Here is a 27,428-nt window from a genome sequence, read left to right as displayed (position 1 = left end):
CCTCCTGCAAGCCAACGAGGTAGTTAACATCTCATAGCCACCGTGATGATGATGGGGGGGTGGCGGGGGGTGAGGGGGGGTAAGGGGGTGTGAGGGGGGGGGGTAAGGGGGGGTGAGGGGGGGTAAGGGGTGTGAGGGGGGTGGGTAAGGGGTGTGAGGGGGGTGTGAGGGGGTGTGAGGGGGGGTGGGTAAGGGGGTGTGAGGGGGGGGGTAAGGGGGTGTGAGGGGGGGGTAAGGGGGGGGGGGTATGAGGGGGGTAAGGGGGTGTGAGGGGGGGTGGGTAAGGGGGTGTGAGGGGGGGGGTAAGGGGGTGTGAGGGGGGGGTAAGGGGGTGTGAGGGGGGGGGGGTGTGAGGGGGGGGGGGTAAGGGGTGTGAGGGGGGGGGTAAGGGGGGGTATGAGGGGGGTAAGGGGGTGTGAGGGGGGGGGGTAAGGGGGGGTATGAGGGGGGTAAGGGGGTGTGAGGGGGGGTGTGAGGGGTGTGAGGGGGGGGGTGGAGGGGGGTGTGAGGGGGGGGGTGGAGGGGGGGGGTGGAGGGGGGGGTGAGGGGGGGGGTGTGAGGGGGGGGGGTGGAGGGGGGGTGTGAGGGGGGGGGTCTCTGCCATTGGTGGGGGAGGAGTTGTGACGTCACGCGGCCCTGGGGAGAGGAGTTCGAGCCGAGCGCGGACACCCACACGGACACCACCATCATCACCTCCACCACCATCATCATCATCGTCATGTCCCGGCGCCTCGTGGAGATCTTCTACGACGTCGTGTCGCCATACTCGTGGCTGGGCTTCGAGGTGACCACTTGCACAGACGAGGCTGCTCGCTCAGGCCCCGGCTCGCTGCTGAGTGCTCCTCGGGCGCGATTATGTCGGAGTCTGCTCCTCTTCCCTCGTCCTGAGCTGCTGCTGCTGCTGCCTGTGTGCGTGTGTGTCACTGTGCGTGTGTGTGTGCAGATCCTGTGCAGGTACAGGAACGTGTGGAACATCGATGTCCGCCTGCGGCCAGCCTTCCTGGGCGGCATCATGGCAGCCTCGGGTACGCAGCCTCGCAGCCACCACCACCAAAGTGTGCGGTGTTCGTGCGGCTGGGGATCTCGCAGTGGCATGTGGAGGAGTGCCGAGGGAAACGGCGGAAACTCCACATTCACGTGACGGGACGAGGCCTTGCGACAGGACACGGCTGTGGACGAGTCCCCTCCGCGGCGTGCAGCAGGCGCACGACGCGCGCTGTGGTCGTGCCACGCGAGAAACTGGCCAGACACAGAGATTACACAACACGGGGGCAGTAAACATGTAACACGGTGGTGCACACGCGTGTACAGTAACACGCGTGTACAGTGACAGTGGTGCACACGCGTGTACAGTACTACACGCGTGTACAGTGAGTGGCGCATGCACGTGTACAGTAACACGCGTGTACAGTGACAGTGGTGCATGCACGTGTACAGTGACAGTGGTGCACACGCATGTACAGTGACATGCGTGTACAGTGACAGTGGTGCATGCACGTGTACAGTAACACGTGTGCACAGTTACACGTGTGTACAGTGACAGTGGGGCACACGCATGTACAGTAACGTGTGTACAGTAATAGTGGTGCAGACGCATGTACAGTAGCACAGTGGTGTAGACGTGTGTACAGTAACACGTGTGTACAGTAGCAGTGGTGCATGCACGTGTACAGTGACACGTGTGTACAGTAGCACAGTGGTGCATGCACGTGTACAGTGACACGTGTGTACAGTAGCACAGTGGTGCATGCACGTGTACAGTGACAGGGATTTAAAGCTTTCGTGACTGCAGGGATTCATCTTGCTTCTTTCGGTAAAGTCGCGTAGAAGAGAATAAATAAAATAATAAAAATAAAATAAAAATTCCCACGACGTTTCGGCCACCCACAACAGCAGCCGGCAGCCCGAGTTTCTTCACCTGAGGACGGCTGCTTGTGTTGTGGCCGAAACGTCGTGAGAATTTTTATTTTATTATGTTTTATTTGTATTTTATTATTTCCCTTCTACGCGACTTTACCGAAAGAACCAAGAAGTAACAGGGGTGTACAGTAACAGTGGTTCAGGTACAGTAACACGCATGCACTTTCATCTATGTGCGCACTTTTAAGCACAGTTCATTGAAAGACAGATACCGACTTGCAGTACTAACACAAACCTTACCCATGTGTACTGTGTAACCTTGGCGAACCTTACCCAGCAGCCCGAAGCCTGATAATCAGTTTGTCCTGACCCCATGCCTCCTGCTATCTTATCCCCTACCCATAAATTCCTTACTTCGACCTTACCGCCAGCAGAAAGCTTCCCAGTAAACATGCAACGTTCATTCAACGTTGCAGTCAGCCTGGGTCTATTAAATCCGCACGGGACATTTCAATACAGTGCAGCACTATAGCAGTACCAGATCTCGACGTAAGTGTGTCCCTGACTCCTGAACGCACGCCAAAGTCTGGGCTGTCCGGGTCAAACACACACAGAAGGTAGCAACCCGAACGGAGATGGGTAGTTTGGTGTTAATGCCAAGATCTAATACTGATTAAATACAAATGTTTAATGCTCATAATGTTTTATCCGCGTCTCACCCCGTCACTGCACATTTTATTATTTTACACGTTTTCTATTAACTCACTCTGTTGTTGTTGTCGTGTCCTCAAATCTTGTAACTCATTTTTAACCCACTTACCAATGTGGTATCGACTGCAAACTTGGTATACTTATGTCATACTGATGACAATACTATATTTTATCATTTAAAATTAAAAAAATATATATTTTTAAACATTATTTTTATATGTTATGTTTCGGCTTGGGTATAATTGTCCACGCTCAACTGACGTTGGCTGTAAATCACCAAGGTCTCTTACGTTACGGCAAGCTTCGGGGCCACTTCCTGGAGTCGTGGAGTTCTGCCATTACGAGGACGGTACATTTCATTAAAGCGTGTTTTTAAAAAAAGTATTTTTAAATATTACTTTTTTATTACCTTGAATCAGTGATGCTTAATTTAGTGGCCATTGACACACTGCGCGTGTCCCTTTGCAGGCAACAAGCCACCGGGTTTGGTGCCCAACAAGGCGCGGTACATGACCAAGGACCTGGAACGTCTCAAGGATTACTTCCAACTGCCCATTGTCTTTCCAAAGAATCCTGCTGAAGCCATGTTCGAGAAAGGTGGGGTGTCTTTGGCAGCCTTTTAACATTCATTGGTTATTTATTTTGACATGGTTTGCGAGGCAACCATCTGCATTGCTGCAGGGAAACCAGATAATTAGAGACGGCAGTACAGCAACTGTGTTAACCTCTGGGATTATTTTCTGGGCACTGGTTATCTTCCACGTGAATAAAAAAAAAACACTCTAGGAATCAAGAATGCGGGTTTCCCTTGCTGTATGCGGGTTGGGTTCCTGCGATTTTCACGTATATACGTGGAGAAGGTATTTCTACCCAAAATTCGCTACTTGCAGTTTGAATTCACGCACATGCAGCTATGCAGTCAGACGTGGGACAACATTGTGTGTACTGTATGCGCTACTCGGCAGGCAGCTGTCTTGTGAAGCTTTTCTCTGTGGGCCCTTTTTTGTTCGGGTGCCACGGTGGTGAGATGTTAACTACCTCGCCTGGGATACAGGAGGTCGTGGGTTGGATCCTGACTGACGCCTGTATATTTGGAGTTTGCATGTTCTCCCCGTGGTCACGTGGATTTTTCTCCCTCCACATTTAGAAATGTGTCTTAGAGTATTTGAGTATTTGACTAAAAAAACTGTTTCATTTTTAATTTAGTTTTTTAAATGTATTTACTGCATGAAGTGAGGGAAACCTGTGTATCCAAATTAGATTTTGATTTAAAGCTTTCGTGACTACAGGGATTCATATTCTTGGTTCGTGACTGCAGGGATTCATATTCTTGGTTCTATATCCAAATTAGGTTTCTCATTAAAATTGTTTTCAAGTGAGGCTTTCTAAGATGAATAAAACTATATGTATAATCAAGAAATGGCTCGGAACTCCTCACACAATTTTTACAAGAACCGTAATACATCAATTCAAAGATCCCCCATATAGCCTTAAAAGACTGTAGGGGCAAGTGCTGTTAGCGATCACCTATAAAGGCCAGGCACGGCACACGAGGGGGTGGGTGGCCAACACCACGCCCGGCCGCCTTTGTCTCCCTAGCGGCGATGTTTACACATCGCACCAGGTACTCATTTGAGGCTGAGTCGACCTAGGGGAGGCCCAGGACCGGTTCGGATAATCGTCACTGGTGTTTGCCGTGAGCGGGAATCGAACCCGGGTCTCCAGGTTCGTCGTGCAGCGCGCTCACCGCTACACTACCGCTCCTCCCCATCAAATGCACACCATGTCACACACTCCCCTCTCGTGTGATCCGTGTTGTCTAGGTGCTCTCGATATTATTCGAAAATGTGAATATGTATTTTGAATGTGCCCGAATTGATAACATTTGTATAATTTGTTTACGTGAAATTTGTCTTCGCATCGTTTACAAGATTCTGAGGTCAATTGGCACCCTTCAATGTAAAATGTTCCCGACACAACAAACCCAGACTTGGAAAAGGAACTTATTCACAATAACACTTGATTGATTTATGATTGAAAGCTTCAGCTCATGCTTGGGGTGCCACCACAGTGGTGAGATGTTGACTACCTCGCCTGGTATACACGAGGTCGTGGGTTCCATACCGACCCTGACAGCTGTATATGTGGAGTTTGTGGTGTCGCTCTGTAGTCCCGTGGATTTTTCTCGGGTCCTCCGGTTTTTCCTTCACATTTCAAACCAATGTGCGTTTAAGAGTATTTGGCAGCTATCAGCTATAATTTGTGATGCCCAGGTCGTTTCTGAAAAAGAGCTACATAGCTTAGTGAGGGCCTTACCTGGTAAAATAAAAATAGTTTAGTTTTGTACACCGTTATGTTATTGTACCAACTTGAAGCTGTCACCCCTTTGCCCTGTGGTGGCACGACTGCTGCTTGAGCCGTGGACTTAATTCTCTCGGCACCCCCTGGCCTGTGCTGCGAGCAGGCTCGCTGGCAGCCCAGCGGTTTCTCACGGCCGTGGACATGGAGTGCCCTGCTCAACTGGAGGAGGCCTCCCGGCAGCTGTGGATGCGCATTTGGTCACGGGTAATGGCACGCTGTGTTTTGGGCTGCACTGCCATTGGGGGGAAGGGATGATGGTAGATGTTGGTCAAGGATAATGACGGAATGGCAGCCAAGTTGGGGAACGTACCCAATAGGACATCTATTAAGAAATGGATCAATTAACTCGCCTCGTGTGTAACTGCTAGATGGATTATTACCAAGTAGGAGCCAGTTGTGGGTTGTGGCTGATAATGAAGCAGACCCCTACGCCTCACATCGTCCCCAATGACTGCTTTGAAAGCATGCAATGGGGGGGGGGGAGAATTGCGTATTCGTACAGGTGGTGCTTAGAGCAGGCAGTTTTGCAAAAATTGGATCCTGAATCTTGGTGATTTTTTCATGATTTTAAAGTGGATTCTGTTGTATAGTCCTGTGTGAGTGCACCAGTAAGATAAACGCAGTCTGCCCGTGGGATGGTCAGGATGCCCAGGGTGCAGGATTGGGTCGGGGTGTAATGCACAAGTGGTGTAAGCAGAAAGGAAAATGCTCAACTGTTCTTTACACTTTGTGATAAAGACTAACAACAGCTGCTCAGACCAGCTTGTGGCATCGCTTGTGATATATTATCTCTCTAGGTTGCCTTGGGCTAGCTATGTGACTATTTCTACCTACGTGACTTTACCGAAAGAACCAAAGAGTATGGATTCTTGCAGTCACGAAAGCTTCAAATCAAGATTGCCTTGGGCTATTTGAGTAGTGTGGCATTTACAAAACAATTCAACAGATGTTAAATATTCCCCAGCCTCTGGGGATCCACAGATTATTCAGCCGTGATGAAGTTACGTTTCCTATTTTAAAGGTCAAAGTCCAAATTCCACAGCAAGCCGGTTATGACGACACTGCACGTGCCAATGCCTCCCATAATTTAAAATCGATATCTCTTCATAGTTGATCTCTATGTTATGGGAGGCATTGGCAGAACTAGACATGATTGGTTCTGCATCACTGGTGGTAGCCCTTACACGTGAAGAGTGTCGAGATTGTACTCATGCATTCATTGATAATAGTAATTCGTTATGGGTCAAACTAATATGCATTAAATTTCGATTTAAAGCTTTCGTAACTGCAGGGATTCATCTTCTAAAGTCACGTGGAAGGGAAATAATAAAATGAAATATTTTATTTTATTTATTATTTCCCTTCTACGTGACTTTACCGAAAGAACCAAGAAGATAACATGCATAACTTAACATTTCCATTTGTGTTTGTGTTTTGTAGGATGAAGACATCACCTTACCTGAGAGTATTGCAGCTGTAAGTTTCTTTGGACCTTATCTGAAACTGGCTTTTTGATAAACAAAATGAAAATAGTTTTTAAAGTGTGTTTTTTGCTATTGTTGTGTACAGATTACTTGAACACTTTATTACCATCCTACTACAATACTGTATCACTCTTGGTCTATGCAAGATAAAGATCCCCCTGCATAGCCTTAACACATTGTTGGGGCAAGTGCTGTTAGCGAGCAGCACCTATGAAGGCCGGCACGGCACACGAGGGGGTGGGTGGCCAGCCCCAAGCCCGGCTGCCTTTGTCTCCCTCGTGGCGATGTTTACACACTACACCAGGTACTCATTTGAGGCTGAGTCGACCTCGGGGAGACCCAGGACAGGTTCAGATAATCGTCACTGGTGTTGGCCGTAAGCGGGAATTGAACCTGGTCTTGCCGCTTTCCTAGCACAGCGCGCTAACCACTACACTCCTGCTCCCCACACACACACACACACAATGTACACGCACAAGACACTCACTCCCTGCGTGAGGCTTACTCATTACATCTCAAGGGGGATCGCTCGGCTGAACAAAATAGTCCCACGGTTCAATTTGCAAGTTCGCGTTTTAAGTCAATATGTTAAAACAGATATATATTTCATGGAAGCTGGTTCGTAAATGCCGGTGTTCGCAAGTCAATGACCGTGCATGTACAGCATGACCGTGCATGTACAGCATGACCGTGCATGTACAGCATTACTCTGGGTGTGTACTCACACTTGGTCACACTCACCAGCAGCCTAGGCCTGAATCCACGAGATGCTTCCCTTCAAACCAACGCAAAGAGCTGAATTTCGCCCTTACCATCAATTAACTAACCTCCCCTCTTTCCCCACCATAATTACCTTTTCACCTCACAACCTCATCTCCCCCCGCACGATTGCCACCTGCACAGACATTCACAACAGTTCAGTTCATTTCTGAAAGCAAGCATGGTTCAACTCTGCCAGTACCCCAAACAATTACCTGTAAAAAAGAACATCTCCTGCAATGTACGAGATCTTAAGCTGAGCAGGTCTTGAGCCTTGAACAGTGGTTGAATGGGTGACAACCGTGCCTTGGAGGGTTTCACAGACAGCTGTCGGGGCTGTGCTACTATGTGGGCAGCGCAGGAAAATGTTGTCCTGTACTTCTATGCTTCATTGATGCTCCCTGTGCAATTGCATATGCAGTGATTGCCACCTGCACGATCAGACACTCATGATTCCCGACTATTGAGTCCTTTCCACTTCCACATTTGCATTGACAGCAATGACATTTGAGATTGTAACGAGTTTCAATTGTTACAAACGTTGTGTTACAACGTCGCCTGCTCCCAGTAACGTTTCCTCCCGTTCAACCAGGCCGCCGCACGGGCTGGGCTACAGGCAGAGCTCGTCCAGAAGCTGCTCGCCATGGCGACGTCACAGCCGGTGAAGGACCGGCTGAAGAGCACAACCGAAGATCTCATGCAGCACGCGGTCAGTGCTCACGCCTCCTCCTTGTTTGCTCCCCGGGGATCCGTCCATCGTCAACACAGTCGCAATGTTTCACGGCGCTTCATACACGTTGCCCCCCCCTCCCCCCCCCATGGCTGCTGTCATGGCCGCTTGGAAGTTGCATCGGTCGTCGATATTCAACATTCTAGACTTGAAGCTTTCGTGACTGCAAGGAATCATATTCTTAGGTGTTTTCGGTAAAGTCACGTAGGTAAAACATCAAAATTAATAAAAATAATAAAATAAAATAAAGATCACGACGTTTCGGAGGCAACACAAGTCTCCGTCATCAGGTGGGACCGTCACAGCCAGATCAGCTGAATCAAGTGAGGCAATGATTCAAGATGTAATCCCTTAAAAGCGAGGAGAGGGGGGGGGCTCATCAGAATGTGGTAGCCAATGAATGGAAAGTATCGGGAGAGAGGGGCAGCAGTGTGTCGCTTGCGCACAATAGCTTCCACGCCGTCGCCCACCCTTTTTTGGCCCCTCTCTCCCGATACTTTCCATTCATTGGCTACCACATTCTGATGAGCCCCCCCCCCTCTCCTCCCCCCTCAACTCGCTTTTAAGGGATTACATCTTGAATCATTGCCTCACTTGATGCAGCTAATCTGGCTGTGACTGTCCCACCTGATGACGGAGACTTGTGTTGCCTCCGAAACGTCGTGATCTTTATTTTTTTTTATTTTTTTTATTAATTTTTATGTTTTACCTACGTGACTTTACCGATATTCAACATTTCATGAGCGGAGACAGCCGGGAGATTCGCATGGCTGATGATGCTCTGCCCGCATCATCGGACAGCAGTTGGCCTCCACCAATGACCTGGGCTCACACCTGGAACGCCGAACCGTGACGTGAATTGCACCCCACCATCGCGGGTGATGCGTGGGAACTAAGGGAAAAAATGTGTTGTCATTGTTGAATTTGGTTGCTTGGCACAACGTAGTGAGTGAACTTGTATACATTTATGTGACTGATATTGGGTTCCATGGTGTTTGTGGATGTCTAGAAGTAGTTCTTTGACGTCATCTTCCAGAGATTTTCTGTGACGCAAGGTAGCAAGCACGCTGATAGCTGCAGCGTATTACCTACACAGGATGTGAATAGCACTATTGGAATATCGTTTTAGATGAGCAAACATTAGTTGAAAAAGATGCGTACCCAGACAGAGTCCACGTATGAGGGCAAAACACAAAATACACCGAGGTCAAGAAGAGCCTACTTGCTGTACTACCGCTCACCGGTTGCCTCCTGTAGTACACAGTGGATTAGTCATGCACCGCCGTGCTTAGTAACCGCATTCAACTTCTGGTTCATTTCTTGCATCCTTGCCCCTTATATTATCACTCACTCGGCTTGTTGTTTACCCAGGAACGCCTCGGCGAGCCTCAAGACTTTCAGGAAGGTCCCACTAAGTTTGGCACTAGGGGCGATAACTGCTGTGCATCTCCTAATTTGTTTGAGAGTCATTTTTGGACCATGACACTGGCACACGATGGCCTAATCTTTCTTTGAATGGCGTCACGGTATCCGTAACGTCCACCGTCAAGCCTGACGGCATGCATAATTTTATGTTTAATACGCCCAATAACTTGGCAAGGCCTGCCGGATTCAAAGAGTGAACTTCTGCAACAAACAGCAATCTTAACACTGACAGTAAACCCTTGTTAATTCAACACATGGGGCTCTGGCCTTGCCAAATTATCCAATATTCCGAATTATGTAAAATGGTACTGCCCAGTCCCTTCCTGCCCCAATAAAAAGTAACACCATCAGCATCAATTGTATCCAAAACTCGCAGACTAAGGGATGTATAGTTTAACACGTAGGCTTTCGCGACCAATATCATCCATAATTCAGTTTTTTTTGGGTTAGATCGTGTATATAAGGGATTTGTACTTCAGTCCCTTTCTATTACTTCCTGATGTAGGTGTAGACGACGTTTCTGTGAGGGTTGTGGCTTGCACAAAGTGCTTAAGCAAGGTAAAGTCCAAAGCAACAGGTTTGCACGAACTCTCACCACGCTCGCCACGCTCGCCACGCTCACCATGCTCACCACGCTCACCACGCTCACCACACGCGCCGCCACTAGGCCGAGGCATTGTTTTGGCCGTGGCCACGTGTGTGCCCAAATTGGACCATTCGGTACGGCATTTCGGCTCGTGGCGAATTACTAATACTGTACATGTACCGAAAGCGCAGCCGTGCCGAATTATCCCCAATTAGGAATGATCAAATGCCGAAATAACGAGGTTTTACTGTAGTAGGCTTTTGTGACCAATACCCATAAGAGGTTTTTTTTGGGTTAAATCGCTTAAATATAAATGTGTCGTTAAACCCGCCACTACCCGACACAGCCAATTAGTAAGGTTTGTCTTACCGGTGTGCTAGAGAGTAAACCCGCATTGTAAATATTTTGGAATTACTCTCACCGGTGTGCTGAACTAGAAACGTTTTGTTTGACAAACAGTCGGGTGGTGGCGGGTTTAATGCCACATTTATATTTACGCGATCTTACCCAAAACACTTCTTATAGATAACAAGCGAAAATTGGCTACCACTGGACCGTGTCTGAAACTAAGGGGCCGTCCATAAATGACGTCATGCACCGAGGAGGGGGGGGGGGGGTTTGAGAAATGTGACGTCACATAAAAACGCGCAACTTTAAATAAATGTTAATTAAATATTGTTATAACAACAATAATTTTGATTCATTTTCATTATTAACTATTTGATTATTTTAATTTGCTAAGGTCACCTTTTATTTATTCCACGAAGGAGCATTTTGCTTCTCCACTGGAGAATGGAGAAGCATACATTTTGTAAATTATTTGAATGATTGTTATTAAACATTTTGATTCAAATGATTCTACCAGGGCTTTTCATTCTGTGGAATGAATATGTTATTGTTATAATTGTACTCTCCATTTTGCCTCGTTCTACAACAAAGTTTCAAGTATTTTTTTATAATTATATTTACTTTTAATATTTTATAATTCTAAGATAATTTCAATATAATATTCTGAACATTTGCAGTTTTAGTTAGACGTTGAATATTTTTATGTGAATTTTATGCTAAATTTCAGCTTTCCAACGCCTCCTTTTATAATAAGTTTTCTCCTACATCAGAGTGCAGCGCCACATTAAATATGTACTACAATGACAATAGTTTTAGTTTAAAGTGATTTGAAGCGTGTCTTATTTTCAAAATGGAAATATGGTTTTGGGGGGGGAAGGGGCAGAGCTTTGTGACGTCATATTTGAGGGGGGTCTGACTTTTTGTGACGCCGTGTGACGAGGGCGGGAGGTGGGGGTCAAAAATCGGCCAAAATCGCGTGACGTCACTTATGGACGGCCCCTAAACTACTAAACGATTTGTATTTTACCAGGTAAGGCCCCACTGAGCACTGAATCTCTTCTTCAGAAGCGACCGGGCCACAGATAATTCGCCAACGAAGTGGCTTATCGCGTGGAAATGTGTCACAGCCAAATGGCCGCTCCCTTGACTCTCTTAGCGTGAAAGGGTGTGACATGTGGCGAGCATCTAGGCGGCGTAGACGAGGCGAGCATCTAGGCGGCGTGGACCGGCTGTAGGCAGGGCGCATCCCGGCCTCTTGGCGTACCAGTCGGTGGAGCGGCCAGCACCATCCTGTCTCGTCTGCATCTCCTGGCGCATGTTGTTTTTGTGAACCCGTGTTTACGCAGGGCAGCACGTGTACGCACGAGTGTTCACGTGGGCATCGCGCAGATAAACAAAACATTTCCACATCGTCAGAATATTCCACTGTCATAAATGTACCCTCGGACTTGACACCCCCAGCACGACAAACCTCACAAGACATACACTAAATAATAGCATACGACGTTTCGATTGCAACACAAGCAACCGTCATCAGGTGTGAATGAATGCAAGCTTGGAGACACATATAGAGAGAGAGAGACAAACACAGACACGGAGAGAGACAATCACAGAGAGAGAGACAGAGAGACATCCACAGAGAGAGAGACAGACACACACACAGAGAGAGAGACGGACACAGAGAGGGACACACAGAGAGAGACACACAGAGAGAGACACATGGGGGAGAGACACAGATAAAGAGACACACGCAGAGAGAGAGACACACACAGACACACAGTGAGAGACACATAGGGGAGAGACACAGATAGAGAGACACGCAGAGAGAGAGACGCACAGAGAGACACAGAGAGAGAGACACATGGGGGAGAGACGCAGAGAGACACGCAGAGACACACGCAGAGAGACACACGCAGAGAGAGAGAGAGACACATATAGAGAGAGAGACACACAGAGAGACACAGAGAGAGACACATGGGGGAGAGACGCAGAGAGACACGCAGAGAGAGAGACACATATAGAGAGAGAGACACATGGGGGAGAGACGCAGAGAGACACGCAGAGAGACACACGCAGAGAGACACACGCAGAGAGAGGCACACACAGAGACACACAGAGAAACAACGCCTCTGTGACTAGGCATTATATATAGAGAGAGGGGGGGGGGCAGAGAAATGAGCATGTGAATGAGAGTGGCGGGGGGAGAGAAATTGGAAGTTGACAAATCTAGTAAAATTTAGAGAGCGGCAGGGGGAGAGAAATTGGAAGTTTGAGGAGACAAATCTTGTAAATTTAGAAATGTAATGCAACACAGAGAGTCGGCTAATACAACAGTTAACACTTTACCTGGTTGATTACGCTCTTCCAAAGATTGCTAAATTAGAAGTTTAAGTATGAGTTGTGTGGAAATCCTCCCCGTAGAGGTGGTTCAAACTTGATTTGAAGCTTTCCTGACTGCAGGAAATTACTCTTTGGTTTTTTCTGTAAAGTCTCGTGGAAATAAATAAATAATAGAATACGACGTTTCGATTGCAACACAAGCAGCCGTCATCAGCTGTGAATGAATGCACGCTCGGAGCTGTGTTGCATCGCATTACATTTCTAAGTTTACTAAGTTGGTTTTAGATTTAAAGCTTTCGTGACTGCAGGGATTCATCTTCTTGGTTCTTTCAGTAAAGTCACGTAGAAGGGAAATAATAAAATAATAACATTCGGATGCTGTCTTTCCGACAGCCTTGTTCTTCACCTGAGGACGGCTGCTTGCGTTGTGGCTGAAACGTCATGAGAATTGTATTTTATTATGTTTTATTTTTATTATTTTATTATTTCCCTTCTACGTGACTTTACAGAAAGAACCAAGAAGATAAGTTTGTTTTCTCAAACTTCCAACTTCTCTCCCCCCTGCCACTCTCTAAATTTTACTAGATTTGTCAACTTCCAATTTCTCTTCCCCCGCCGCTCTCATTCACATGCTAATTTCTCTGCCCCCCCCCCCCCCTCTCTCTATATATATAATGCCTCTTCACAGAGGCGTTGTTTCTCTGTGTGTCTGTGTGTGTCTCTGTGTGTGTGTGTCTCTCTGTGTCTCTCCCCCGTGTCTCTCCTCAATGTGTGTCTCTCTGTGTATGTCTCTGTGTCTCTCTCCGTGTCTGTCCGTGTCTGTGTTTGTCTCTCTGTATGTGCGTCTGTGTGTTTGTCTCTGTGTCTCTCGCTGTGTATGTGTCTCTCTCCGTGTCTCTTTGTCTCTCTTTCTGTGTCTCTCTCTCTGTGTTTGTCTCTGTGTCTCTCTCTGTGTGTCTATCTCCGAGCTCGCATTCATTCACACCTGATGACGGTCGCTTGTGTTGCAATCGAAACGTGTATTCTATTATTAATTTTCTTTTCTTTCTACGTGACTTTACCGAAAGAACCAAAGAGTAATCACTGCAGTCACGAAAGCTCCAAATCAAGTTTAAACCTCACAAGGTTATGTCATTTTCCAGCGTATTCCCATACTCGTTAAGGTCTAGCTTGCGCTCATCTGCATTGTTGATGTTGATCCGGTGGGAGAAATCACAAGCCATCTCTGGATGGCCTGTGGAAGATGTTCCCGGGCAGTTGGAAGCAGCCACCTTTCAGCAACAGAAGCAGAGCGCCCGGTGACCAACATAAAGAACCATTGGCACAGTGAGCAGCACAGGTGGTGCATTTGCACGGAATATCAGTCGGTTAACTCAAAACACCTGGATCTGTCTCGTGACCTTGCAGAGAGCATGTGGCCTGGCACAAACAGAGTGATGTCAGCGTCACTTAATATTGAATGACCGTTTCATTTTTAAACTGAAGCAGCAACTATTTTAAGTGACAGAATAATTTATTGAAGGTGTTCTATTTCAACCGGCCACTGGTTCACCATTGAGTTTGTTTGGTGCATCTGCATTGGTGTGGGTTAATCGGGCATATTACACGTGCAGAGAAACCGATGGGAATGTAGCGTCACACGTCCAGGTCTCAGGTGTGATGTGCAAGTTGGGGTGCAACTGATACATTAACTCCCCCCCTCCCCTCTGGTCTTTGCACCTGATTAGCTCAAAAGTGGCATCATATTTGACCCTCTAAGACCTGAAACAAGACGATTTCTCCACAACTATGACTGTTGCCTGAAGAGGCTGGTTGTAATTACCGGCGAAACGTAACGGTACTTGAATCGTAAATGTAGTGCTGGGTGCACTCTTCAACACACCGGTGTGCTGAACTAGTAACGATTTGGTGCTTTCTTTGCGTGTCGGGTGGTGGCGGGTTTAACGACACGTTTATATTTCCGCGATCTACCCGAAAAAAACCTCCGTTGTGGTGTACACCTATATGTATGCACGCACGTACACATGCATAACTTTGTGCCCATGTGAAACGGGAAGAGTACAAGCACTTATTAAGGTGCCAGTGTTCTCCTGCTTGCACTCGCCAATGTTAATGTCTGAGCACGTGTGTGGCTGCAGGCATTTGGGATGCCCGCCATCGTGGCGCACGTGGACGGCAAGCAGCACCTCTACTTCGGCTCTGACCGCTTTGAGCTGCTCGCGCACCTGCTGGGTGGGTGGCAGGCACCGCACCTCCCCACGCCACACCGGATGCCTAGCGGCGACGATGTTTGATTTTTTTTGGCGCGTCATTCACGCAAATTGCTGTGGATTGGGCACAATTTGTAACACGTATGGTTTTCGCACGCCGGAGGCACAATGGGAAACTAGTCGGATCGGCAACCTCAAATGGAGCTGTCAGTTTCCCAAGCTCTGTTGGTCTGATATTGAGATGTTTGGCCAAATCATGTGGGAGGATACCGGAGCAACTGCAGAAACCCACACAGGTGAAGGGGAGGGGGGTAACAACTCATTCGCCAGATGGAAATTAATCCACTTGCTGTCCTGCCATACCCTGGCAAGCCAGGAGATGGCGACTCGACGCCTTTTGGAAGCTTCACGAATGTGTGCGGTACACCAACCTCGGCCTCCGCAGCCAGCCACCAGTGTTCCAGTATGTGCCATTAAATCCTCCCAACTTGAAGGTGACATCACAAACAGGCTATGTGCATTATCTTGCAGTGAAGACATCCGCTGTGTAATGTGGCACATCCAACGTGAGATGAATTCAGCTTTGTGTGCAGAGTATATTCAGTTGCTGCTATTGTACCCATCCGCTGCACAGTAGCAAGGCATGGCCTTTCCTTGTTGTGTACATTACATCAATGGGGTAGCAGTGGACTGATCATAACAGCCTACCTCAGCATTATCTTGCTGTGGGTGTTCAACCTGATGAGGATCGCTTGTGTTGCGATCGAAACGTCGTGATTTGTTTTATTTTATTTGTACCCACTTGACTTTACCGAAAGAACGCAAGAGTATAGCCATGGCTAAGTTTCAAGCGATAACTGAATCAGTTCTTAGCTGCCCAATCTTCAACCCGCACTGACCAGCAAGGTAAAGTACGATCAATCTCCTGGACATCTGTGAAAAAAGTATTCGTAGCTCATCAGATTGCTCCAGTATAAAGATTCTGATTCAATCATCTCCCCCCACAACAACCATAATCTAATTCTAGAGTTGAAGCTTTCGTGACTGCAAGGATTCATACTCTTAGGTTCTTTCGGTAAAGTCACGTAGGTAAAAAAATTATAAAAAAATAATAATACATGAAAATAAATAAATTAAATCACGACGTTTCAGAAGCAACACAAGCCTCCCGTCATCAGGTGTAACTGCTCCAGTAAAATTACAATTACACACGCTACAGTCATTTTACTGGAGCAGTTACACCTGATGACGGAGGCTTGTGTTGCTTCCGAAACGTCGTGATTTAATTTAGTTATTTTCATGTATTATTATTTTTTATAATTTTTTTACCTACGTGACTTTACCGAAAGAACCTAAGAGTATGAACCATAATCTAGCAGTGGATAACAAAGAGCTTTACATTTTTTTCATTGTGACCACAAATCTACAAACCATTTCCATTGGCACCATCTATTATACGTGCAATTTTGCCCGTGCTTTCTGGAATCCTCCTTTGTACCTCCCCATGCCGACTTGCTCCGTAAACTCCAGTCGCCACCGCCGGCGGCTCCGCTCCATCTCCCGTAGAACGCTCAATGGCAACTCGCCCACCGGCACATTCACCTGTGCTGCCCCAATGGAAGACTCCCTCAGCCATTGACTGTGCCACCTTGCATGCTTCGTTTAATCTACCCTGAGGGTCACCAGGACTCCTCGTTGCTTCAGTTATCATAATTTTCTACACGTGCATAAACCCCATATCAACTTGCTCCTTTTGTTGTGCAGTGTGTTGATACAAGTGCATATAGCGGCAATATAAAATTACAAAATAAACAATCCAAGTGACTGTATTCCTCTCTTTCCATTCAGGAGAAAAATGGTATGGACCACTTCCCTCCCAAGCCAAGTTGTGAAGTCCGATCTAATCTTTTGACAGCAGCCTAAGGTTACGTATCAGGCCTGTCATCTCACACGTAATGAACCACTAAGCTAAATGAACACGATTGCCCATGAAAGCTAATTACTGTTTGAGATTTCCTGCTACTATTTTAAAGCAGATTTTCAGATGCCTTTAATATTTTACATTATGTGAATGAATGCTGTGATGTTTGTCTAATAAAGCGTGGATGAGTATCATTAGCAGCATTGTCGTCTGGGTTTTCTTTGGGTGGGTCAGTCAAGTAAGTTTCACCATCTTCTACCCAATGGCTCCCAAAGCCATCTGGACTCATGGACACAGTCAACCCTTGATATTTTCGTTGACCATGCAGTGTCAAAAAGAAGTTGTGAAACAAAAAATAAATGGTTGTCTGCAAGTTCTGCGGATCCTTTCACTTGGCCTGGCAGACCACCAGTTGGGGCACCACTGAACCTCCCCAATGCCTCTGCCCCATGAGGTAGAGCAGCACCGAGCACAGCTTCACAGTGGCAGGACAGTATTCCCTCGTTATGCTGGTAGGAACCTCCTGGTTACACCAGCCCACAGGGGATTATTCTGGTAGGAACCTCCTGGTTACACCAGCACACAGGGGATTACTCTGGTAGGAACCTCCTGGTTACACCAGCACACAGGGGATTACTCTGGTAGGAACCTCCTGGTTACACCAGCACACAGGGGATTACTCTGGTAGGAACCTCCTGGTTACACCAGCACACAGGGGATTACTCTGGTAGGAACCTCCTGGTTACACCAGCACACAGGGGATTACTCTGGTAGGAACCTCCTGGTTACACCAGCCCACAGGGGATTACTCTGGTAGGAACCTCCTGGTTACACCAGCACACAGAGGATTACTCTGGTAGGAACCTCCTGGTTACACCAGCACACAGGGGATTACTCTGGTAGGAACCTCCTGGTTACACCAGCACACAGGGGATTACTCTGGTAGGAACCTCCTGGTTACACCAGCACACGGGATTACTCTGGTAGGAACCTCCTGGTTACACCAGCACACAGGGGATTACTCTGGTAGGAACCTCCTGGTTACACCAGCACACAGGGGATTATTCTGTCCGTCGTGCAGGGAGGGGCTGGTTGGGGAGGGTGGGGCTGGGAGGGGAGGGTGGGGAGGGGTTGGGTGGAGGGGCTGGGTGGGGAGGGGTTGGGTGGAGGGGCTGGGTGGGGAGGGTGGGGCTTGGTGGGGAGGGTGGGGCTGGGTGGGGAGGGGCTGGTCACCCCGTGGTGTCCTTATAAAACTCAACGTTTAACCTACTCACGCCGGCTTGTGTCCGCCCTCAGTCGGCCATATTTGCGGAATACACCACGCCGCCGTTGACCCTGGCCATTGACCGAGCAACCCAACGTTCCTACCAGCTCCCTCCGCAGGAATGTGTTTCACAAGCTTGCTGTCCGTGAATCGTGTCTGGAACTCTTCGTAATGAGAGAGAAAGTGACGAGAGAGAAAGTGACGAAAGGGATGAAAGAAAATGTTATGATGAAGAACCTCTCGAAGCATTTGTAGTTGTTGCACATACGAGATCGAACTAGAAGCATCTGTGTAGACGTTGCCTCCATGCTCATTTATTGTAACAAATGTAATATTTTTTGTTATAATTCTTACGTATTTAATAGCTTATGTGTTTAAGATCATTACTGTAGGCAAATCATCACCAAATGTGCTATTCATGAGCATCTCTGAAACGTATCCCTTGCGAATCACGAGGGGATATTGTACCTCCACAGCACTAGCCGACAAAGACCACCTCGTGCACACGTGAAAACAAAACTGTTTCTGTGGCAGGTTCACGCACTCTCTCTTCTATGGACATTTTCACGTGCAAACGATTGCTCGTGCACAGGTACAATTACCTTTCATGAACGGTTGAAGGCAGGGCTGAATTTCTCACCAAATATTTTCCTGTTTGCCGGTGGACTGGAGTAGACACGTGAATAACAAGTGGCCAAGTAGTGTCCTGTATTTGGTGTGCTGGTTATGGAATCTCTTCTGGGTCACCAACCCAGACTGGCTGACATTAAGCCGTACTTACTGGTGAACAATTTTGTACACACGTTAAAGAATCGTGGGTAGGTTGCTTGTCTAATGCAGACTCGTTAGATGCTGCCATTTGTAGAAATGGAGAGAGATGTGAATGACGCAGACACGAAACAACAGGTTGTGCGCACAATCACTCGCGCTGGAGAGACGTGCACATCCAAACGGACACTCGTGCCGACAAACTTTTACACAAATGAGCATGGACTGTTGGTCAGATGCACAGACAGTAAAACTCATTCTTTTATTTTTACACGACAGTTCTTTGAGTTTGGTCAATACATACAATATGTGAATGTAAAAAAATATACAATACCCATCGATGAATTGTGCTGAATGCGATACTTTCTTGGAACAAAAAAAAATCAATTGTTCTTGCCCAAGGAATAGGGACAAATATACCGCATTAGCACGAGCTTCAGAACATGTTCAAGTAGTAACCTGCCACAGGACATCTGTTACTGGTAGGAATCACCTCCTGGTTACACCAGCCCACACGGGATTATTCTGTCCGTCCGTCGTGCATCCAAAAATGGGAGGGGTGGGGCTGGGTGGAGAGGGGAGGGTGGGGAGGGGCTGGGTGGGGAGGGGAGGGTGGGGCTGGGTGGAGAGGGGTGGGAGGGGTGGGGCTGGGTGGGGTGGGGCTGGTCACCCCGTGGTGCCCTTATAAAACTCAACGTTTAACCTACTCATGCCGGCTTGTGCCCGCCCTCACAGTCGGCCATATTTGCGGAATACACCACGCCGCCGTTGACCCTGGCCATTGACCGAGCAACCCAACGTTCCTACCAGCTCCCTCCGCAGGAATGTGTTAAACTCCACGTGACGGCCTGGTATTTCCAGGCTACCAACACACTGCTGCTCACTGTTTAGACATCCGTGTGTGGGCGCTAAGAAACCCGGCACCCTTGGCCCCACTGCAAGTTTGTGCTGAACCCAAGGCTATGTTTTGATGAGGCCAATATTACCCGTTCCTTGCTCTAAAGCCCAGTGCACATAAAATATGCATTGGGGAAGTCTTGGGTCAAGTGTCATTTCTAATTCATCCCAGGCATCACAGTAATTGTTCTTTTGTATAAAATTAGTTGTGGAGTTAGCAATGCTGTGTTTGTAAGCGTTAAGCCTCAGATTTCTGTGACAATTCGTTTCCTGCCGAGTCTTGTAAAAATCACTTGTTAAGCAAGCCACCTGAAATGTTCCGGTAACGTGATTTAATTATTTATAAGCCACAAATCAACACAAGCAACAATGTTACCAACGTCATCAGCGAGGAGTGTGCTTTTACACCAAACACTTCTCAAGTTGGCTCAACAAATGTGGTTGCACCATTATGCTGAGCCCAGATTACAAATGTCCTAATGGTAGGAAGCCTCATTCATCTCAATCAATACAGATGATTCTGAGTAGATGAGCACAGAACTTGCATCTGAAATCACCGCATGTTAGACTTGAGTATTATTGGAAAATCAGCCGATAGAATTATAAGAGGATGCAGCTGAGACCACTGAGAATTTCATGAAATGGTCGGCAATAACTGAACAAAACCAATCTGCATTTAATTTTGCTGGCTCAGACACAAGAGCTAAAATGTGTAATGATATCCAACACATGACATACAACCACTCTGTATACAGCATAACACCTTGCCGTTCTAATCAAGGAACATAAACCATCATCACGCGAACTCCGGTCATCCTCGCAGCGGCTTTTGGCCAGCCATCGAACACGGTCCCTGTATCGCGTGCTTTCAGATGCGCTTCTGTGGCCGTCTGGAACGCTCTTCCTTCCGATATTAGGAAGCCACTGGAGCTATGCACGTTTAAATCATCTCGATTGAAAACTCTTTTTTTTAGAACTGCTTTTTTGTGTTTAGATTGTCCTTCCCTGCACCTCACACGGTTGGCTACGTACGATACAAAAGAAGTTCAACATACATGAAAGTTCTGTGCAACAGCTTTCATCTTACACAGGCAGCTTCAAAGGTTTCTTGCTTGACTATAAGAGTGGAAGAAAAAAAAGTTCAAATGGTGCTTTTCTCAAGAGCATTAAGTTGGTCATCATATCATGTTTACAGCCATGAGCCGGTGATAGAAATGCCACATTCCCATGGTAGGAGGGAGTGAACATATCCACACTATTTTGATTGACCTAAGAGGCATGATGGGCTGAGTCAACCCCCCAACCAGGGTTTGAAATGAAAACCTTCACATTGAAATCTGCTCACTCTGCTGCTGATCCACCTGGCCAGGTCAGTGGAAGATAATAATAATAAAATCGAAATAACATCTTTAAAAAAGAACAACGCTATTAAAGCGATGCCGGGCCAATGGCGGTCAATGTCTGCTTGTTAACGCGTAAGGCAAGCGGCATGCGCCATCCGCTCGTTCACTCGCTCACTCACTCGGTAGCAGCGCGGCGGTACCAGAAGCGAGCGCGGTAATCGTCGCTGCAGGTCATGAAGCCAGCGCTGGTGGGCGAGTGGACGAGGCAGCGGACGGCATTGTTGTGGCCCAGCGAGAGGAGGTTCTTGCGCTCCGTGGTGCGGGAATCCCAGCAGCAGAGGCTGACTGTCCACTCGTCGGGGAAGAGCACGTAATCCTCCGTGTGGTTGAACACGGCCTGTGTGCGGTGAGTCTGCTTCCCGCTGAGGCCAGCGCCTTGCGGATGAGGTGCGTCGGGGGTCGGGGTTGTCAGGAGAAAGGTATTTATATATTCAAAATTATTGTATAAAGCCAATACAACTTTACATACACATTCCCGTGCCAACATGTAAGCGGGTGATGCGAGGCTACGGCATACATTTTTTTCAAGTTAAAAACAGATTCTAGATTTGAAGCTTTCGTGACTGCAAGGATTCATACTCTTTGGTTTTTTCGGTAAAGTCACGTAGGTAAAAAATCTAATAAAATAAATTTAATTTAGTTATTTTCATTGATTTTATTTTTTACCTACGTAACTTTACCGAAAAAACCAAAGAGTATAAAAACAGATTATTTTTGTCTTGCATTTCATGTCGAACAAGTATGACAAATAAGCTACATTGTTTCGTGGCTTGTGCAAGTGCAAAAAAATGCTTTAACAAATAAAATGACAGAATGAGCAATCGAGCATCAAAAGCATCATGTCCACGTGTGCGCACCGACACACGTACCAGTGTAGGTGAGCAGTGCGCGCCCTGCCGACAGCTCCCAGAGGCGCACCATCGAGTCCTTGCCACTTGAGAGCACGTACTTGGCATTGCGCGAGAAGACCACGGAGCAGACGGGCGCCCCGCCGTGCGCGCGGTCGTACGTGGCCACGCAGCGGCTTGACACGCCGTCCCACAGCTTGATGGTGCCGTCGCGGCTGCAGGACACGTAGGAGTTGGCCGTCGGGTTGTAGGCGACGCCCGTGACGGCGTCCGTGTGCTGGTCCGCGGGGTTGGGCGACACGTAGCACTCGCACGTCGTCACGTCGTACATCCGCAGCGTCGGGTGCCGTGTGCCCACCAGGAGGAAGTCGCCCGCTGGGTGGAAGGCCAGGCAACGAAGCACCTCCGCCTCCTGGGGGGCAGCAAACATCAGCAAGGAGGAGGCCATCACGTGACCTTCGGTCATCCGAGCAGCAGCGGCAGCTTTTGGCTGGTCATCGACCAAAGACGGTCACCGCATCGGACGCTTTCAGATGCGCTTCTGCGGCCGTCTGGAATGCTCTTCCTTCCGGTAATAGGAAGCCACTGGAGCTATGCACTTTTAAATCGTCTAGATTGATAAACTAATTTCTTTAGAACTGCTTTTTGTGTCAAGTTTGTTGTCCTTCCCCCGCACCTCCAATTCGCACGGCTGGCTACGTACGGTGCGAAAGAAGTTAAACATACATACACGGACTCACAGAGACCCACAGACTCGCACAGAGACCCATAGACTTACACAGAGACCCATAGACTTATACAGAGACCCATATACTTATACAGAGACCCATATACTTATACAGAGACCCATATACTTATACAGAGACCCATAGACTCTCACAGAGACCCATAGACTTACACAGAGACACACCGAGATACAGAGGCAAAGTTCAACGGCTGCTTGTGAAGTCACCACTCATGGGAAGTAACGGCAAGCGGGGTGCTACACAACGTGAGACCGTGTGCTACGATGTATAGCGCATTTCCATCTGTTGTGTCGGTCAGCATTGTCCCATGTGCCGATGACCCCACCCGGTTGGGCGTTGTACAGAGATGCAGTGGGGTGCAGTGCCGCTTGCCTGCAGCGACTTGTACGCCCGTTTGACGGACGGCTTGGAGAAGTCGAAGAGCTTGAGCGAGTAATCGCGTGAGCCAGAGGCCAGGATCTGCTCGGTGGGGTGGAAGGCGAGGCAGGTCACCTCATCCGTGTGGTCGTAAAGCGTGCGGATCACCGGGTGGTTCTCCATGTTCTGCTGGGCTGTCTCGTTCATCATCACCTACGTCCGCACCACACCAACACCGTCAACGCCGTTCACATTGAGAATGTTTATTCAGACTGGAGAAATCTTATGAACTATGAAGCTCTTTGTTCACATATGTCCAGGATGGGTGGTTTAGCAAGAGCATGGGCGCATGGGCGGGTCAACAAATTACAAACACAGGCACAGCTATCGCCATTATCGGTACCACCATTCATATCAACCGCACCACTCGTTGACCAAACATCAACATTAATAACCCTATGGCCAAATAATAAAGACTGCACCGTGTCTGAAGCTACGCTTGTGTTTAACACACACAACCGCAATCCCGACCTCGATGGGCGTCGCACTCTTGGCCAGCATTCGCTCGGTGTCGAGGATCTTGATGGAGGCGTCGGCCGAGCCCGTGGCGATGAGCTGCCCATCGCGGCTGTAGGTGGCGGAGCGGCAGGGCCCCTTGTGCGACGTCACGTAGCACGTCTCGTACTCGCACGCCTCCGGCGAGCACGTCTGCACATCCGCGTCGAACTCCAGGTCCACCCCCGTCCCCGGCGCCACCATGTCCGAACGCCCCACCGGCCGGCTCGGGTTGGTGTCCTCTTGCTCCTTCCCTGCACCAGTCAATTATAATAAATGAGCACAGGTGCCTGAGGTCAACTTGGGAGAGACATTCACCAGGACAGGTCCCTTGAGGGCCTGCAAGGATGAACAGTTGTTCTACACCCAGTGCAGAAGAAATACCACGAGTGGATCTGCGTCCTTTATTTGAGATAGAAATTTATTTTTAATTTTTTTACTTAAAGCTTTCGTGACTGCAGGAATTCATATTCTTTGGGTCTTTCGGTAAAGTCACGTAGATAGGTTCAAAGAAAATAACAAAAAACTATGACGTTTCGATCGCAACACAAGCGGTCGTCATCAGGAAACGACCGCTTGTGTTGCGATCAAAACGTCGTAGTTTTTTGTAATTTTCTTTTAACCTATCTACGTGACTTTACCGAAAGACCCAACGAATATTTTTAAATTGTTCCCTTTTAATCTCAATTTTAGTTGTTGCATATCATTACATAATTTACATCTTTAAAAAATTATCCTCAAGCTGTCCAAATTTGATATTTATCTTCGGTCTAATTATTTTTCTACATAACCGACCGAGCTTATTTTGAACGACTAGATGCACAAATTCGATTAAATGTTGCCATTTCACAACCGTGATTCTATTCATGAATCGATTCTAATGTCTCATTTGTGCAGTTTGGCTCAATTATCTTTCAGTAAAACGGTATGTAATAATTTTCATATCATATACATAAATATCAACAAATCACAATTACGCAATTTAATACACGAGCGATATTCATCCATGAACTGACGCATCGTTACACCATTAGTAAGCATCCTTGTGAATGTACTAACGTTGCAATGAACATAATACTTGTACGTGTGTCTTCTCTACCTCGTGACAAGCCGGAATCTACTCCTCCCAGGCTACAAAAAACAAAGATCCCTCATATAGCCTTAACACTGTTGGGACAAGAGCTGTTAGCGAGTACCTATTAAGGCCGGCACAGCACACGAGGGTGGGCGGCCAGCACCAGGCTGGACTGCCTTTGTCTCCCCAGTGGCGATGTTTACACACTGTACCAGGTACTCATATGAGGCCGAGTGGACCTAGGGGTGGCCCAGGACGGGTTCAGATAATCGTCACTGGTATTGGACGTGAGCGGGAATCGAACTCGGGTCGCCGGGTTTGTAGCGCAGCACGCGACCCGCTACACCGCCGCTCCCCACGCACACATCTGCAGGCATCTCTGCAAGAGGAGTACAGCAGGGCCGTGCGAGCCTCCCAGCGCTGAGCCTACCGATCCGGGCGAGGTGGAGCAGCCTCTCGGAGGGCGGCACGGCGGGGCCCAGGTTCACGGCGCCGATGAGGGTGGCGGCGATGGCGGCGTGGCCGTCGTACAGCAGCTGGCTGATGATGAGGCGGTAGAGCTCCTCGCGGTCCCGCACCGTCGCCTTGTAGCCTCGCGTCGACATCGTGCCTCTGGCACGCACACGCAGTCAAGACCGCAAACGCCGTGAGACCACGGCCACGTGGAGTTGTGACGGGGACCGCAAGGTCCGTCCGATGCTCGCCGAGTTGCATTGGCTTCTGGTTTGTCGAACGAATACATTATTATAAGGGGTCGCGCTCATTACACGCAAAGTGGTTGCACAAATGAAGCACAATACGTCGCTCATCTCGTCAAGGAGCATAAACCATCACGCAAATTCAGGCCATCCTCACAGCAGCCTTTGGATGGCCATCGAACAAAGACGCATCAGGCGCTTTCAGATGTGTTTCTGCGGCCGTCTGGAATGCTCTTCCTTCCGATATTAGGAAGCCACTGGAGTTTTTAAATCTAGATTGAAAACTAATTTCTTTAGACCTGATTTTTGTTTAGTTTGTCCTTCCAGTGCGCTGTGCCTATCCTTGCCGACAGTACATACATAGAACCCACCGACCGACCTGCCATCCTTCACGGACTTCCGCCGACACACTTCACATCTGCAAACGCGAGTTCGATCTCATCGCACACTTGGGCGCGCTCACTCTCTCCGTCTCTCTGTCTTGTCTGTCTCTTGGTGTCAGCGCCGTATTATCCAATAGGCCAGGGTAAGCACTGTGCCAAGGGCCTCCGAAAACACATTTTGACCATGTTCTTTTTTGGTTTAACACGTAGGCTTTTACCGACACATTTATACATGTAGTCCCCGAGTTACGATGGTCCGACTAGCGATATTTCGAACCTAACATCGTTCAAGTATGCAGACGACGAACAGAATCTTGGTGAGTACAGTCCAATATGATACGTTACGATACGTTCAATGCATGTTAAAAGTTTTTTATAGCAGATAGGATTGTTTTTACCTTACATTTTACTGTGCAATACAGTATTGTAATTCATACATACATACAATATATAGTTTATACAGTACGGTACTGTAAATTGCTCTGTTTTGCTAAATTATCACCATTCTTTATGACTCCTGGGTAGGCTAGGCCATCTTCGACTTACGATGGGGTCGTCGTAACGCATCTCCATCGTAAGTAGAGGACCACCTGTATTTACTCGTTCGAACCCAAAAACCTCTATTACGGATGTTTTTTGTTGTTTTGTACGATTACAAAAATGCAATCTAGATATCTTCTTGAATAAATATTTATGCAGCAAGGATAGGCACAGTGTCTGTACAAAGAGACATTCATGTCAAACGGATTAATTTCAAAAGGCAAGAAATTATCACTGGAGATGAACTTTCTAGATATTTTCATTGCAAAATTCAAATTGTGTTTTTCGCACAATCTCATTCTCAACAGAGAGTAGCAGTGCAATGCAAGGGAAGACCAGGCAGCGGTGTTGTCCTATGGTTGATAGGAGACAAGTTTTTGTTTTAATCATCTTCAGCTGGGCAGTACCAACTGAAGCGAGTAATCACTGAAAGCCGACGAAACTTCTAGATGTGAAGTTTTCGTGACTGCAAGGATTCATACTCTTTGGGGTTTTTAACCGAAAAAACCAAATAGTATGAAGCCTACAAAACAAATGCCTGGGGCTTACAAGAAACCTTAATCCGGCCCTGCTTGGTGTGATTGCAAGCACACACTTATCTGTAATGTTTCACTTTAATACGGGCAGGGGCTCATCTGCATTGAATACACGTGTGAAAAACACGACACGTGTATGAGTAAAACAAATAAACTGCAGCTTTACAAAAGAAAAACTAACGTAGATTTTCTTCAAGATGTAACCACGCTGGGTCCGTGCCCTCTGCTGATCGGGTAACCCACAGCGACCTACAACACCCACGCGGCTTATCCCATAGAAACCCTAAATAAATCCTAAAATACAATCCCAAGTTCGATGACTTCGTAGCCCCGGGAGCTGAGGGGGGGAGGGGAGGGGGGTAGAGGCCGCACAGACGGCGCGAGGCCTTCTAGGAAACACGTGGCCTAGCTCAGGCTGCACAGCGCCGCCGCCGCTCAATGAAAGTCGTCAGGCGCCGCACCGCACGACACCCGCAGAGGAGAAGGAACAACAACAACAACAGCAAGACAACAACAACAAACAACAACAACAACAAGCAACACACCGCGCACACGCCTGGGACACTTTCGCGGGACCGCGGCTCAACTCACAATGCTGCAGGAGGGGAAGGCCGCCGGGTGGG

General features: G+C 47.8%; 2 protein-coding genes across 3 annotated transcripts; one reads left to right on the top strand and one right to left on the bottom strand.

Moving 5' to 3' along the window:
* Positions 1–617: 617 nt before the first annotated feature.
* Positions 618–16,932, top strand: GSTK1 (glutathione S-transferase kappa 1). The gene is made up of 8 exons (XM_061549209.1): positions 618–784; positions 944–1,025; positions 3,040–3,168; positions 5,036–5,136; positions 6,373–6,408; positions 7,768–7,884; positions 14,743–14,836; positions 16,663–16,932. Exons 1-8 carry the CDS (start codon positions 719–721, stop codon positions 16,704–16,706), a joined length of 669 nt encoding a protein of 222 aa, XP_061405193.1. The 5' UTR covers positions 618–718; the 3' UTR covers positions 16,707–16,932.
* A 2,072-nt stretch (positions 16,933–19,004) lies between these two features.
* CSTF1 (cleavage stimulation factor subunit 1) lies at positions 19,005–27,428 on the bottom strand. 2 transcript variants are annotated; one of them, XM_061549207.1, is made up of 6 exons: positions 27,397–27,428; positions 25,079–25,260; positions 23,550–23,827; positions 23,034–23,231; positions 21,937–22,327; positions 19,005–21,442 (listed from the first exon to the last, which is right to left on the bottom strand). In XM_061549207.1, exons 2-6 carry the CDS (start codon positions 25,251–25,253, stop codon positions 21,183–21,185), a joined length of 1,302 nt encoding a protein of 433 aa, XP_061405191.1. In that variant the 5' UTR covers positions 25,254–25,260; positions 27,397–27,428; the 3' UTR covers positions 19,005–21,182. The 2 variants fall into 2 exon arrangements, with proteins under 2 accessions (XP_061405191.1, XP_061405192.1); XM_061549208.1 differs by lacking the exon at positions 27,397–27,428 and adding an exon at positions 27,351–27,390.

Source organism: Lethenteron reissneri, chromosome 10, assembly GCF_015708825.2.
Source record: "Lethenteron reissneri isolate LAM-NWPU_2019-01 chromosome 10, ASM1570882v1, whole genome shotgun sequence".
In the NCBI taxonomy this organism is placed as follows: Eukaryota; Metazoa; Chordata; class Hyperoartia; order Petromyzontiformes; family Petromyzontidae; genus Lethenteron; species Lethenteron reissneri.
This window is presented reverse-complemented; position numbering and strand designations above follow the sequence as displayed.